This window comes from Dendrobates tinctorius, unplaced genomic scaffold (assembly GCF_039654945.1).
Source record: "Dendrobates tinctorius isolate UK_male_01 unplaced genomic scaffold, ASM3965494v1 ptg000022l, whole genome shotgun sequence".
Classification (NCBI taxonomy): domain Eukaryota; kingdom Metazoa; phylum Chordata; class Amphibia; order Anura; family Dendrobatidae; genus Dendrobates; species Dendrobates tinctorius.
In genome coordinates, this window is record NW_027361690.1 from 46,340,745 (window position 1) to 46,357,500 (window position 16,756).

The window sequence follows — 16,756 nt, forward strand, 5'->3', positions numbered from 1 at the left end:
TGTGTTTCCTCCCTCTACTAATGTACCTATACCCGACATTGCCATTTCTGTGTGTGGCTCCACTATTACTCCCCAGCAACATGCCCGCTGTCTTGGGGTCATACTTGATTCTGAGCTTTCCTTTGCCCCCCACATTTGATCACTGGCTCGCTCTTGTCATCTGCACCTCAAAAACTTTTCTAGAATTCGCCCTTTTCTTACTTTTGAGTCTGCAAAAACTCTTACTGTTTCTCTTATTCATTCTCGTCTCGACTATTGTAACTCTCTTCTAATCAGTCTCCCTCTTACCAAACTCTCCCCTCTCCAATCTGTCTTGAATGCTGCAGCCAGGATCATATTCCTCACCAATCGTTACATCGATGCCTCTACCTTGTGCCAGTCATTACACTGGCTACCCATCCACTCCAGAATTCAGTATAAACTTATTACCCTCACCCACAAAGCCCTCCATGGCTCAGCACCACCCTACATCTCCCTCGTCTCAGCCTACCACCATACCCGTGCCCTCCGTTCTGCTGATGACCTGAGGTTAGCATCCTCAATAATCAAAACCTCCCACTCCCGTCTCCAAGACTTTACGCCAATTCTTTGGAATGCACTTCCCAGGTCAATACGATTAGTCCCCAATCCCCACAATTTTAAGCGTGCCCTGAAAACGCATTTATTCAGACTGGCCTATCGCCTCAACATATTAACATAATCTATCCCTGTGTGGCACAGCCAAAAGTTTTCCCATAACCAGGTTCCCCGCATCATGTTCCCACATGCTTTATGCATCTATTAGCCCTCTGTGTCTGTACTGATACACACTTAACATTATGGCTGGTCCATACAATCAGGGCAACTGTTACCACCCACCTTTCGTGTCTACCTCTTTCCTCATAGACTGTAAGCTTGCGAGCAGGGCCCTCATTCCTCATGGTATTTGTTATAATCTATGTGATTATTGCTATGCTGTAATGTCTATTGTCTGTACAAATCCCCTCCGAAATGTAAAGTGCTGCGGAATATGTCGGCGCTATAGAAATAAAATTTATTATTATTATTGGTCCGTGTGCAATGCGTTTTTTAACACCTCTCACTCATCCGTATTCCTCTCTAGTGTGACGCCGGCCTAATGCTGCAAATTCCACAAATGAGCATTTTCAGTTCTTTAAAACATATCAAATGTTTAGAAATTCCACTGTGCCTAATAATTTGGAACAGTGCATTTTGAGTTTTTATTCATTTTGGAGATTATACTGTTATCATTGGGAGGTTTCTTCAATAAAATTTGATGTATACTCTAACGGGTGGTGAGTTTTATTAGACTGACTGTCATTTGCACTGACCATTTAGGAAAATCAGAGAAAAATATCATTTGCATAATAATTTGGAACATGGCGTACATAGCCCACCCTGTATATTAAAAAGTTGCTTATTTTCACGTGTGCTACTGATTTAATATATAAATATTAAAATGACGGTTACTCTGTAAGGTTTTAAGCACTGCTATACTAACAAAATAGTGATTGTGTATTGGCCATGTTGTACTTACACCTGCACATTAATTCAATTCTATAAGAGTGCTGGCCTTTATTTATTTTGCTTAGATAGCGCCGTCATATACTGCGGCACTTTACAGAGATCAACATAAGGGCTCATACTCATTTGCGAGAAAAACGGACGAGTGCAATCCGAGAAAAAAAAATCGGATTGCACTCTGACCAGTTATTCAATTGGTTACATCTCATCTGTGATTATTTTTTCAGCTGAAATCGGACTGAGAAAAAAAATCGCAGCATGCTATGTGAGAAAAATCGTATTGTACTCGCATGACACGCGTCCGTTTTTCGGTCCTGATATCGGAACTTTTTTTTTCACACATATGGGTATGAGCCTTAACTGTCCCAATTGGAGCCCACAATCTAAATATGACTTTGAAGTGTGGAAGGAAACTGGAGAACCCAGAGGAAACCCAAACAAACACAGGGAGAACATACAAACCTCAGCGCTGCAAAGCAATAGTGCTTACCACTGATCCACCGTGGTCATGTCCATTTATTTTTGGGTAGGTATGGCCTCCTTCTGGTCCGTGAACCCTTTTTCACCCATCTATCCCAGGCAGGTTTTAATCAGAGTTAAACTGGATCCTTTCACTTTCCTGGATCATTTGAGACTTGGTCAGGTACATCAGGTGAGTTATTGGAGTTTAGGGTCCATCTCATGAGATTACCTTGTCACTAGTGGATAGAATAGACACTTTTTGATCTGAGCACCTCAGAGTTTTTTTTATATTTGTAGCAATAGTGAAATAAATGTATTCATTAATTGCACAGTGGTGTTGGAATGTGGATTTGCATTTATGCTTTAGTCCACATTCACACATTCATTATTTGGTCAGTATTTTACTTCAGTCTTTGTAAGCCAAAACCAGGAGAGGGTGATAAATACAGAAGTGGTGAAGTGCTTCTATTATACTTTTCCTCTGATTGGTCCCTCCTGGTTTTGTCTTACAATTACTGAGGTAAAATACTGACCAAATACTGAACAAGTGAATGTGGACTTAAAGAGGACCTATGACCAGGTCAGAAGTGACCAGTTTTTGGCCTCATTTTATACCCGCTGTTAGGCCGGGGTCAGACTTGCGAGAAACTCGGACGAGTCTCGCGCGTCAATACCCGGCACTGCCGCCGACACGCAGATCGGAGCGTTCAGCTGCATAGAAATACATGCAGCTGAACACTCGTATCCGACTGCTGGTGGCAGTGCCGGGTATTGACTCGCGAGACTTGTCCGAGTTTCTCGCAAGTCTGACCCCGGCCTTACCCTGATTACACCGTTATATTTTCTCACTAAAATCCTCCTTACAATTCCAGAGATATGAGCCTTTTAATTTAGGTGTAATTTTTATGGTCTTAACCAAGTGATCGTGGCTCATAGAATGTGTCCTTAGGCTGCTTTACATTATTATCCTATGAGCCATGCCCCATAGTAAAAGCCATGAAATTTTGCACTGCATAAATAGGTCTCTGAAACAATATGGCGGATCTGAAAAAAACACACATACAAAAAAAAAACAAGAATACCAAGAGGAGCAGTGGGAATACAATAAGAGCAAAGACTGGACACTTGTGACCTGGTGACAAGTCCTCCTTAAACATTCTGCTGGAAACGATCATTCTACTTTTGCCCAGCTTGTCATTGGCATCATCAGAGTTTATCTATGTAAATGTAGATGGTTTTCTTGAATATGCTTTAGTTTAATAATACATATGTGTGTTATATATTGTTTTGCTCCTAGAAATGGAAATCGCGAACATCACAAAGGAACTTGTCAGCAAACGCTGTATGAGTGGACAGTGGTTCAGCAACTCGTGTGAAATGAATATGACCACAGCTTCCCCCAATATAACACATAATCAAATCCAGCTGCCAACCTTCTCTCCAGCCGCCAAGGCCCGCGTTATCATCACCTTTGTTATTTTCACACTTTCTGCATCCTGCAACTTGGCTACTCTTTGGGCCGCTGCAAGAACAAGTAGGAAGAAAAGGTCACATGTCCGAATCTTAATCCTGAACCTGACCACAGCTGACCTCCTAGTTACATTTATTGTCATGCCGCTAGACGCCATTTGGAATATCACTGTGCAGTGGCAGGCGGGGGACATGGCCTGCAGAATACTCATGTTTCTCAAGCTTCTGTCTATGTATTCTTGTGCTTTTGTGACTGTGGTGATCAGCGTCGATCGTCAGTCTGCAATCCTCAATCCACTAGCCATAAATGATGCCAAGAAGAAGAATAAGATAATGTTATCGACTGCCTGGCTAATGAGCATCATATTATCAATGCCACAGGTATATATAATTTTTTTTCAATGAAGCTAAAGCTGATCCTGTAGTGTAATCTGTGTAATATAGGGTATGCTTATTATAGAACATAGATAAATGGTGGCAATGGATGCTCTACTTAAACAGCAGTGCATAGTTTGTGCTTTAAATGAGCCATCAACTTAAAGAGCATCCATTAGTTCTCCAGACATATCTGTTTTATTGAGCACTTACAATCCCCATACAAAGATTATTGTGGTGCGCCATGTTTTAACACTCTGCATTGTGCTAATCCTCAGTGTTTCCCTTTGAAAATGTTAGAACAAACCAATAACCTGGATTTCCAATTGCCTTTGTCTATGATTCATGTTCCTGTGTATGCTGACAGTGTCTAGTCAGTACTATCAGCGTTAGATTGTGAAGGAACAAACTATAAAGGTAATGGTAACATCTGCATATCATTTTATGAATACCTTTCCTGGTGGGATGACGTGAGAGCTGGCATTTTCTTCTAAGTACAGCCCTATTCTTTTTTAAACAGATTTGCCCAAAAAAGTTGCCAAAAGTAGTTTTGGCTGCTTGGATCAACACCACCCTTCTTTGTGGTAGAGAAGATATAGGACCCGATTCAATAAGACCGTTGTTTAGCAAAATTGAGTCAAAATGTTTGGGCAATTGTGGTTAGATAAATGATTAAGAGTGAATAGAGGAGCTGGAGACTGAATAGAATTAAGCAGCTTGCAGTGTATTGTTATACATACAAGCTGCAGAAGAAAAACAGTAAACAAACATAACCAATGGCTTAAATATTTTACTTCACATAAGCCAAATATGCTATCTTATTATGCAGGCATCTGTTTTTCTTGCTGTTGCTTCCTTAGAAAAGCAAAATTACAGATTGGCTTTAACACTATCTTCAAATTACCAAGAGGGAAGGAATAACTGAATCTGGGCATTTGAAAAAATGGTAATGGAAACTTGCAGAATAACAGTTTGTTGCCAGGAGTTCAGTTATAGAAATGTACAATGCTGTGATGACTTTTCCCTATTATTGCATATTTGTATATTTGCCACACTGAATGGTTTCTCAGTGAATCAAACCTGAGTAATCCTAAAACCTAACAAGTGTATCCAATGGTGATTTTATACATCTTCCAAATTGATTTTGAGATTTTGAGCTCAAAATTCCCTACATAATATTGAATAGATTTCCGTCTTGCCACCAAAACTGGTTGAGGAGTAGTCACCACAAAACTTTTCAGGGTTGTAACTGGCATCCTTATGTTAGCAGCAGATACCTGTAAGTTGTAAAGTGAACCCTCAATGAATGGGACTTGCTTTCCAGCACTTCTAGTAGATGCTCAATCAAATATTTATATGGGAAATTTAGAGGCCAAATCAACTTCTTTAACTATTTCTCATGTGCCACAGCAATTCCTGATCCTGATAGAGAAGACTACTTCTATTAGGATACACTCATGAAACCATAAATAGGTATATAACTTTGCGCTAGTATGTCCCAGGAGGAACACGTAAGACCCACAACAAGTGTGCTAAATTGCAAAAAACTTTATGTATACCTCAACAGTACAATAGGTATATATATATAAATGAACACCAATAAAAGCACAATAAAAACAAAAGGGCTGTATATGTAAACTGAACACTGAATAGCAAGCTTTGGGGTAGGTGACAAACCAGTCTGCAAATAAGTGATTTATAAAAATTGAATTATGGATAATCAGCCTAGTTTGTCCATGCTGCCATCATAGCATATGTGCCAATATGTATCCAGTTAAACATTAAAAACAACCTCAACAATATGATATGATGTGATATGCCCCATACTGTATAAGGCTAGTTTCTCACTAGTGTATGGAGGAGCTGAGGAGGGATGCGGACTTCCTCCGTGCTGATGTATGCAGATGCCTCAGCATGCGTCATTTTGACGGTGCTGCAACCTGTTGCATTTTGGTGCTGTCGCCGTACCGTCAAAACGACGCAATTTAATCTTTCTTCTCTGCTAGATTTCTAAAATGTAACATGGCAAAAACAGAATTCACCATATTTCCACCGTCTCATTCAATCCCCCCACCACATCTATCTATCAACCTCATTGGCTTTCCACTATCCACAGTACCGCAAGCTTGCTGCCTTGGGGTAATCCTTGAATCTGATCTTTCCTTCAACCGACACAACCAAGTCCTTTCCACTTCCTGCCAATTCCAACTCAAAAATATCTCCAGAATCCGCACATTCTTCAACCAAGACTCTGAAAAAAGACTAGTTTATGCCCTCATCATCTCCCGCCTCATCTACTTCAACCTCCTGCTTTGTGGCCTCCTCTCTAACACTCTCACACCCCTTCAATACATCCTAAAATCTGTTGCTCGACGAATCCACCTGTCCTCCTGCTCTCCTCTCTGTCAATCCCTTCACTGGCTCCCCATGGCCCAGAGACCAGCTAAAAACCCTAAACTTGGCATACAAAGCCATCCACAACCTGTCTCCTCCATGCATCTGTGACCTAGTCTCCCGGTACTTACCTGCACGCAACCTCCGATCCTCACAAGATCTCCTTCTCTACGCCCCTCTTATTTCCTCTTCCCACAATCGCATACAAGATTTTTCCTGTGTATCCCCCCTACTCTGGAACTCTCTACCTCAACATATAAAACTTTGGCCTACCATGGAAACCTTCAAAAGGAACCTGAAGATATACCTCTTCCGACAAGCCTACAACCTACTGTAACCCCTGATCCACCATACCACTGCATGACCAGCTCTACCCTCACCTTCTGTTTCCTCACCCATCCCTTGTAGAGTGTGAGCCCTCAGGGGCAGGGTCCTCTCGCCTCCTGTACCAGTCAGTGGCTTGTTTTGTTCAAGATTATTGTACTTGATTTTTGTTAAGTATACCCCTTTTTACATGTAAAGCACCATGTAATGATTGCAGAGAGCACTACTCCTACAATCAGTGAAGGATAGCTGAATACAGAAGCTTAGGAGTAAAACTGTAAATTACCAGAGTACTCAAACAGAGTAGAAGCTTGGAAGAGGCCATGCAAGACTACAGGCTGTTGCAAAATCATCTGCAGCCTACTGAACGTCAGCCGTCTGAGCACACCACAACATTTACCAACAGATCCCACTGATCACATTATGGAACTGCTCAGTAATCTGACTGTTTGAGATGTGAGGAGGGGGAATATATGACTAGTGCCTGTGTACTCAGAGCAGAGGACATGTACATACAGGGAGCACTGTTGAGGTCTGGCTGGCAACATCTTTGTGACAAGAATTTTCTGCAGGTTTCCTCTACCACCGAACCTAATGGTTTGAGCAAGGACCTATGGAACACATCATGGAGTTTCAAAGATGAAGGGAGAAGTAAGCGATACACTACCAGGTTAATCACCTCGGTTATCTCATAAGGGCCAATGAATTTCGGCCCCAGTTTGGTGGAGGGTACCCTTAGGTTTATGTCTCGCGTGGAAAGCCCCACACCTTATCTCCAAACTGTAGCGTCTGACCAGAGTCCCTCTTACTATCTGCAAAATATTTATATTTCCCTTGTGCTTTGGATATATTCAAACGCACCTTAGACCACAGATCACTGATCCAGTTGACGCAGTCCTCAGCCCTTTGAACCCTATCTGGTTCATCATAAATGCAACCCAAGGCCTCAAAAAATGCATCAACAGTCATTCGTTCCGGGGCAGTGGGAGCGAGAGAAAATGCCCAGGCTTGTGGGGCACCCTGAAGCAGAGAGATTATCACCCCCACCCTCTGGAATTCTCCCCTCGAAGAACGGGGTCTCAGGGAGAAGAACAATTTGCATCCTTCCCTGAAAGTCCTGTATTCTCTTTTGTCCCCAGAAAAAGAGTCCGGTAATTTAACAGGAAATTCTGGGGACATAAGTGACACATCCTTACTCTCAGGACTGAGAGCCCCCCTAGCGACAGCCCCCTTCACTGTGTCTACCAGCTGCTGCTGGGTATGGGCCATCGTGCGCTGTTCCATATTTAACTTCTGGAACATTTGAGTCAGGTGTTTTACCTGGTCTGACAGCGCTTGCATGGGGTCCATGATACAGGCTGGCGATTGTAATGTATAATAATTAGATCTGTCTCTTTAAGCAAGCCAGACTTATGGGACTTGGGGGGTGGAGACAAGAGGGATGAGAAGGGAAGTTTCAGTTTCACTTCTGTGTAGCATGGGAATGCAACTGTTATGCTGTGTGCTGGAAGACGAAGAATAAAACATATCTAAAGTTAATACATTGAATTCTTCATAACGTGTGGATATTACAACTGGCGACGAGGATGGGATATAATCACCTACTGCTGTGAGTACGGACTATATTTTACCGCTTCACACGCCAGCACCACTGAGAGACTCTATCATGGCTGACTACTTGCACACATTCCCACAATTTGATATGACTGATGTCATTAATCTCTCCCATAACTGGAGAAAATGGCTAAACAGATTTGAGAATTTCCTAGAAGCCATGGACATAAAGGAGGAGAAAAGAAAGAGAGCTTTGCTCCTGCATTGTGCAGGCACAGGAGTCTATGACATATACAGTACGTTACCTGCAGCAGAAACAGACACATACAGCAACTGCACTAAAGCTCTCACTGGCTACTTCAACCCTAAACAGAACATCAGATATGAAAGATATAAATTCAGGATTGCCAAGCAGCTTCCAGAAGAGTCCATAGACACTTATGTCACACAGCTGAAAGAGTTAACACATGGATGTGCCTTTACAGATGTAGATGATGAAATCCTAACTCAAATAATTGTCACCTGCTCGTCTAATAACCTAAGGCGTAAGGCTCTGCAGCAGGATATCTCTCTACATGATTTGCTCAAAATGGCCCGTGCTATAGAAATAGCAGATCACCAGGCTACCGTAATGGAGAATGGGGATAAATTACATGTGCATAATCTCAAACAGAAAAATTTACCAGACAAACAAGCCCAGAAACAGAAGAAATGTTATAGATGTGGACAGGATTTCCCTCACCACCAGAACAAATGTCCAGCTATGGGACAAACCTGCAGTAAATGTGGAAAAGGGAATCATTTTGCAGCTGTTTGCAAATCAGCGCACTACAAGCCTCCGCTGCCTATGACAAAATCTGCAGATGTAAAAGTGATAAATCAGGACACAGAAGAAATGTCTGCGACTGAGAACTATGTGTTCACTACCTCTGTCACTGGTTCAGTACAGTCTCCCTGTGTTACACTCTCAATCTGCAACACTGACATTACCTTTACAATAGATACAGGAGCTTCAGTGGATATCATAGATGGCACTACATATGAACAATTGAAAACAAGGCCAGTCTTACAACAAGTGCAGACCAAAATCTTTCCTTATGGATCTAAAACACCTCTAGCTATAATGGGACAATTTGATGCTGAAATTGGATATAAAGAAAACAGGCAGAAAACCACTTTCCACACATTACAAGGATCGGGAGGCTGTCTTCTCAGCTATCACACTGCCTTGGAGCTAGGGCTCATCCAGATTATTCATACCATAACTGACCCTGCGGATATGGATGTACAAACTATGGTGAACAGCTTTCCCTCCTTATTTAGTGGTTTGGGAAAACTAAAGGACTCTCAAGTACACCTTCATGTGGATGACAATGTTCGTCCAGTAGCCCAGCCTCACAGGCGTATTCCATTTCACCTGAGACAGAAGGTAGAAAAGGAACTCCAATTGCTCATGGATGAGGACGTTATTGAAACTGTTACTGGTCCCACTCCGTGGGTCTCTCCACTTGTGGTAGTTCCAAAACCAAAGACTCCTGATCAAGTGAGACTGTGTGTTGACATGCGCCTGCCCAACACCGCTATCCAGAGGGAAAGACATATCTCACCTACGATTGATAACATTATTCATTTATTAAATGGAGCCACCGTCTTCTCAAAGCTCGACCTCAATAAGGGATATCATCAATTAGAACTGAGTCCAGAGTCCCGATACTTGACCACATTTTCCACCCATGTGGGCCTCAGAAGATACAAAAGATTGACTTTTGGAGTCTGCTCAGCAGCAGAAATTTTTCAGGACGCAATAAGGAGTGTCATTCAACACATCCCAAATGCCTTTAATTACAGTGATGACATATTGGTTTTTGGTAAAACTCAAGCTGAACATAATCGTGCTCTATATGCTATCTTCGAATGTCTGCTTTCTGCTGGACTCACTTTAAACAAAGAGAAGTGCGAGTTTGACAAGGGCTCATTAGAATTCTATGGTCACATCTTCTCGGCAAAAGGAGTACAACCAGACCCCAAGAAAGTGGAAGCTATCAGAACAGCCTCAATTCCACAGGATGCCAGTGAAGTGCGTTCTTTCCTTGGAATGGCAAGTTACTGTGCTAGATATATTCCGAATTTTTCAACAATCAGCAATCCACTACGGGAACTTACAAAACAAAGTTGTATTTTTCAATGGTCTCAAGACTGTCAGGCTTCTTTTGAAACAATTAAAAATGAACTCTGCTCGACAACCACTATGGCTTATTTTGATCCAGCTCTTCGAACTGAACTGATTGTGGACGCCAGTCCCGTGGGACTGGGTGCCATTCTAGCGCAGTACAAGGATAACAATCAAAATCCTCACATCATTTCTTATGCAAGTAAGAGCTTAACAAACACTGAAAGAAAATATTCTCAACCTGAAAAAGAAAGCTTGGCAGTTGTCTGGGGATGTGAACACTTTCACTTATTTCTCTATGGAGCTCCCTTCACCATTGTCACAGATCATCAAGAACTTCTTACAATTTTTGGAAATCCCAGAGCTAAAATGCCTGCACGAATTGAACGATGGGGCCTACGTCTACAGGACTACAACTATAAAATTGTTCAAAAACCTGGAAAATACAGCAATCCGGCTGATTATCTTTCAAGACATCCTACTAATGATGATATACCTGTGCATTCATCTATTGAAGAATACCTACATTTTGTTACAGATCATGCTGTGCCAAAAGCACTTTCTCTTGATCAATTTATAAATGAAACAACAAAAGACAAGACACTCTGTGCCCTAATACAAATCATCCAAAATCGAAGGTGGCATGAAATTCAAAAGGAAAAATTTCCTGATTCTGAGATTGATCTGAAAGAGTTAAAACTATTCTCAAACGTACGTGAGGAATTATCAGTCACTGAAGAACACCTCATTCTTCGAGGTACCAAACTAGTTGTACCTAAGACTTTGCGTAATTTAGTCATACAGATAGCACATGAAGGTCATTTAGGAATTGTTGGCACAAAGAAGTTACTCAGAGAAAAAGTGTGGTTCCCAAATATGGATCACTTGGTGGAAGAAAAGATTAGACGCTGTTCTACTTGTCAATTAATCACTCCATCATCAAACTTAGAGCCATTACAAATGTCTCCGTTACCCACTGCTGTCTGGGAGGAAGTGGCAGTCGATATATATGGACCATTGCCAAATGGCCAATACATTCTCGTAACAATTGATGAATATTCTCGATACCCTGTCATTTCATTTATCTCTTCAACGTCTGCTAATAATGTCATACCAGAGCTGGACGACATTTTCTCGGCATATGGTATTCCAAGAGTGGTCAAAACAGACAATGGACCTCCATTCAATGGACATGTGTTTACACAATTTTCTGAATACTTGGGATTCAATCACAGGAAAATCACACCTTGCTGGCCGCAAGCCAATGGAATTGTGGAACGTTTTATGCGCACTCTGGGGAAACGCATCAAGGCAGCGAGTCTGGAGCACATCCAACTGAAACAGTCATTATACAAATTCATGCGTAATTACTGCAATACGCCACACTCCACTACTAATGCTGCTCCAGCTCATTTAATGTTCAGCAGAACCCTGCGTATACGTCTCCCTGATGTGACCAGCCATCCCCGTCCGAGTGACTCCTCAGTGAGATCCACAGATTTCTCCAACAAACAAGCCATGAAACGTTATGCAGACAGAAGGCGAAGGACACAGTCAAGTGCCATCGAAAGAGGGGATGTCGTGGTGGTACGTCAAAGACCAACCAACAAGACCTCACCTGTATATGGTCCTGCAAAATATTATGTTACTAAAAGGAAAGGCAGCATGATCACAGCTGAACGAGATGGACACTCCATAACGCGAAATTCTTCATATTTTAAAGTCATACCGCAGAATGATGACAATGAACTCTCTTTGGTGGAAGATTTGGTATCCGATGGTGGAGAGGATCAACAAGAGGTAGCTGGTCCATCAATAATGAACCCTCTCAATGAGCCCAGACATTATCCTACACGAGAGAGAAGAGCTCCATCGAGGCTTATTGAAGAAGTGTAACTACAGTTTTGTTTTGTTTTTTTTTTGTTTCTCTGGTTTTGGAATTGAACAAATAAGACAAAACGGACATATTATTTCTTTGGACGTTTTCATGTTGTTGCATTTATCAGTAATATGGGTTATTTATAGAAAAAAAAAAAAAAAAAAAAGGGGATGATGTAATGTATAATAATTAGATCTGTCTCTTTAAGCAAGCCAGACTTATGGGACTTGGGGGGTGGAGACAAGAGGGATGAGAAGGGAAGTTTCAGTTTCACTTCTGGTAGCATGGGAATGCAACTGTTATGCTGTGTGCTGGAAGACGAAGAATAAAACATATCTAAAGTTAATACATTGAATTCTTCATAACGTGTGGATATTACAGCGATGACCAAACACACACACACACTTTTTCCCTGAGAGGAGAGAAGGGGAGAAAAAAAAACTGTGACGGTCGTTTATAATGTCAGGGACAGAGTAACCGCCCTGCTATCCAGGTGACAAGGACACCAATATCAAGTATGTGGAGGCTCCTTACCCACAGCAATGAGAGGTAGGAGCACAGCGTGGGTATGAGTAATCCAGCTCCAGGACCTGCGGGGAGGGTGGAGCGATAGTGAAGCGCCCGATGCCAGCAGGACCTGCGGCCACGTAACCACGCATCAGAGGGCTGGGCGGGGCTACAGCTGAGCTCCTGCAGCACCGATGACAACACTGGTAAAGAAGCTGCACAGAGAAATAACAATAGTCAGGCAGGCAATAAGGTCATACACGGGGCGGGCAACGAGGTACAGGAGGGATACTCAAAGGAGGGTCAAACGTAGCCAAAGGTCATACACAGAACGGGCAGTGAGGTACAGGAGGGATGCTCAGAAGGGAAGTCAGAACGTAGCCACTAATCATACACAGAACAGGCAGCAAGGTACAGAATCAGCAGACAAGAGACGTAAACCGTGACGGGACCGGATCAAACACCAAGCAGACAAACAACGATTGGCATGAAGCACAAACAGAACAGGGTCAGGCACACTCAGCTAAGAGTATAAACGACAGGAGACGGCTCTATCATGAGGCTATAAGAACCCTCCCTGGATCCACAGAGAGGCTTTCCATGTTAACCCTTACCACACCTACCCTGACCTCCCAGTAAACCATGACAGTTTCCTCATAACCACTGGCTCTGGTTCTTCGCTGATGTTTCCTGCAGATTGTTTTAGAAACAATTTCAGTCTTTCAAATTGGTGCATTAATTTAGTTGGTGGAGAAGATGGTGGTGGATTTTCTGAATATCGGCCCGTTTTTTCATATTTCGGCCCGTTTCGGTTGGTGGAGGATATGGTGGTGGATTTTCTGAATATCGGCCCGTTTCAGTTGGTGGTGAACTATTCAAATATCAGCCTGTTTCCTGGTTTCAAACAGGCATTTTTTAATAAATGGCACGATAGTATAAAGTGCTGCCATCAGACCCCCAGTGAAGCCAGTTTGCCTTTGGTGGTGTTCAGGCCTCTGGCTGTATGGGGAAGTCCTGGCATGTGGAAGACATCTCCGTAGTTGGATCTTCCCTCCAGCTATGGGTAAGAAACGCTCCCCAAAAAAAGTAAAAAAAAATACAATAAAGGAAAAAGTAAGACTCAACTCGCTCTGGAACAGTGTTCAGCTCTCTGCTTGCCTCGCACTGACTGTTCTTGCTGAGCATTCCATGACTCGTGGACAATGCTTCTGGGATTTCATAAGGCCGAACATAGCAACGAGTCTAATGTAGAAAAACTAGTTATGCTACCCTTGGAAGACCATCCAATACCAGCCGTCACTGTACGGATAGGGGTTAGCTGGATTGGGAAGAAATGTATAAAAATTTACTAGAGCACAAGTCATTGCTTTAAAACGGGAACCTGTCATCAGGATTGTGATGAGTAACCTACAGACAGTGTCATATTGGCGCCGTTATACTGATTACAATGATACCTGGGTTGATGAAATCTGTCTTGTGACTGTTGTTTAATCTTTTTCTGCAGTTTTCAGTTAATCAGATTCTGGTGCTCAGGGGCGGCCTGTGGGGGGCTTTATGAGGTGCTCTGCTTACATATGCATCTGTATGGCTTATGACAGGTCACTGATCCCTCACTGACCTGCCCTCTATTTTACATAATGCATATAATAGTGTTGATAATATTGACGAGAATTGATATAATATTGTTGGCTATTGTGAGGCTTAAAAAACTTTAAAAAAGTTTGCGCAGTAGCATCTAATGGCAAGCCAACAATGTTGTATGATTATCAACAATATTAAGAATATTCTATGCAGTATGTAAAATAGGGGCAGGTCAGTGAGGGATCAGTGATCTGTCATAAGACCATACAGATGAATAAGCAGAGCACCGCATAAAGACCCCCCCACAGGCCGCCCCGGAGCACTAGCATATCATTAACTGAAAACTACAAATAGAGATTAACCCCTTCACCCCCAAGGGTGGTTTGCACGTTCATGACCGGGCCAATTTTTACAATTCTGACCACTGTACCTTTATGAGGTCATAACTCTGGAACGCTTCCATGGATCCCGGTGATTCTGACATTGTTTTCTCGTGACATATTGTACTTCATGTTAGTGGTAAAATTTCATTCAAATAACTTGCGTTTATTTGTGAGAAAAACGGAAATTTGGCGAAAATTTTGAAAATTTTGCAATTTTCCAACTTTGAATTTTTATGCCCTTAAATCACAGAGATACGGCACACAAAAAACTTGATATCTAACATTTCCCACATGTTTACTTTACATCAGCACAATTTTGGAACCAAAATTTTTTTTGTTAGGAAGTTATAAGGGTTAAAAGTTGACCAGCGATTTCTCATTTTTACAACACCATTTTATTTTTAGGACCACATCACATTTGAAGCCACTTTGAGGGGTCTATATGATAGAAAATACCCAAAAGTGACACCATTCTAAAAACTGCACCCCTTAAAGTGCTCAAAACCACATTCAAGAAGTTTATTAACCCTTTAGGTGCGTCACAGGAATTTTTTTGAATATTTAAAAAAAAATGAACATCTAACTTTTTTTCATAAAAAAAATACTTCAGGTTCAATTTTTTTTATTTTACCAAGGGTAACAGGAGAAATTGGACTGCAAAAGTTATTGTACAATTTGTCCTGAGTATGCAGATACCTGATATGTGGGGGGGAACCACTGTTTCGGTGCATGGCAGAGCTCAGAATGGAAGGAGCGCCGTTTGACTTTTTCAATGCAAAATTGGCTGGAATTCAGATTGGACGCCATGTCACGTTTGGAGAGTCCCTGATGTACCTAAACAGTGGAAACCCCCTACAAGTGACCCCATTTTGGAAACTAGACCCCCCAAGGAACTTATCTAGATATGTGGTGAGAACTTTGAACCCACAAGGGCTTTACAGAAGTTTATAACGTACAGCAGTACAATTAAAAAATCATATTTTTTCCACAAAAATGATCTTTTCACCCCAATTTTTATTTTCCCAAGGGTAACAGGACCCTAAAAGTTATTGTGCAATTTGTCCTGAGTACGCTGATACCCCACATGTGGGGGTAAACCACTATTTGGGCGCATGGCAGAGCTCGGAAGGGAAACAGCGCCATTTGACGTTTTTGGCTGGAATTGAGATCGGACACCATGTCACGTTTGGAAAACCCCTGATGTACCAAAACAGTGGAAACCCCCCACAAATGACACCATTTTGGAAACTAGACCCCCTAAGGAACTTATCTAGATGTGTGGTGAGAACTTTGAACCCCCATGGGCTTCACAGAAGTTTATAACATAAAGCCATACAATTAAAAAATCATATTTTTTCCCGAAAAATGATCGTTTCACCCTCAATTCTTATTTTTCCAAGGGTAACAGGACCCTAAAAGTTATTGTGCAATTTGTCCTGAGTACGCTGATACCCCACATGTGGGGGTAAACCACTATTTGGGTGCATGGCAGAGCTCGGAAGGGAAGCAGCGCCATTTGACGTTTTTGGCTGGAATTGAGATCGGACACCCTGTCGCGTTTGGAAAACCCCTGATGTACCAAAACAGTGGAAACCCCCCACAAATGACACCATTTTGGAAACTAGAACCCCTAAGGAACTTATCTAGATGTGTGGTGAGAACTTTGAACCCCCATGGGCTTCACAGAAGTTTATAACATAAAGCCATACAATTAAAAAATCATATTTTTTCCACAAAAATGATCTTTTCACCCTCAATTCTTATTTTTCCAAGGGTAACAGGATGGTAAAAGTTATTGTGCAATTTGTCCTGAGTACGCTGATACCCCACATGTGGGGGTAAACCACTATTTGGGTGCATGGCAGAGCTCGGAAGGGAAGCAGCGCCATTTGACGTTTTTGGCTGGAATTGAGATCGGACACCATGTCGCGTTTGGAAAACTCCTGATGTACCAAAACAGTGGAAACCCCCACAAATGACACCATTTTGGAAACTAGACCCCCTAAGGAACTTATCTAGATGTGTGGTGAGCACTTTGACCCTCCCAGTGCTTCACAGAAGTTTATAATGCCCGAGCGTGAAAATAAAAAATTCGTATTTTTTCCACAAACATGATCTTTTAGTCACCATTTT

The 16,756-nt window shown here is 42.0% G+C and overlaps 1 protein-coding gene across 1 annotated transcript in view; it reads left to right on the plus strand.

Moving 5' to 3' along the window:
- LOC141083963 (gonadotropin-releasing hormone II receptor-like) overlaps positions 1 to 16,756 on the plus strand; it is a 120,702-nt gene that overhangs the window by 17,212 nt on the left and 86,734 nt on the right. Inside the window, exon 2 of the mRNA XM_073568376.1 lies at positions 3,284 to 3,837. Within this exon, the coding sequence (XP_073424477.1) occupies positions 3,284 to 3,837 (554 nt within the window). The remainder of the gene's footprint in view (positions 1 to 3,283; positions 3,838 to 16,756) is intronic.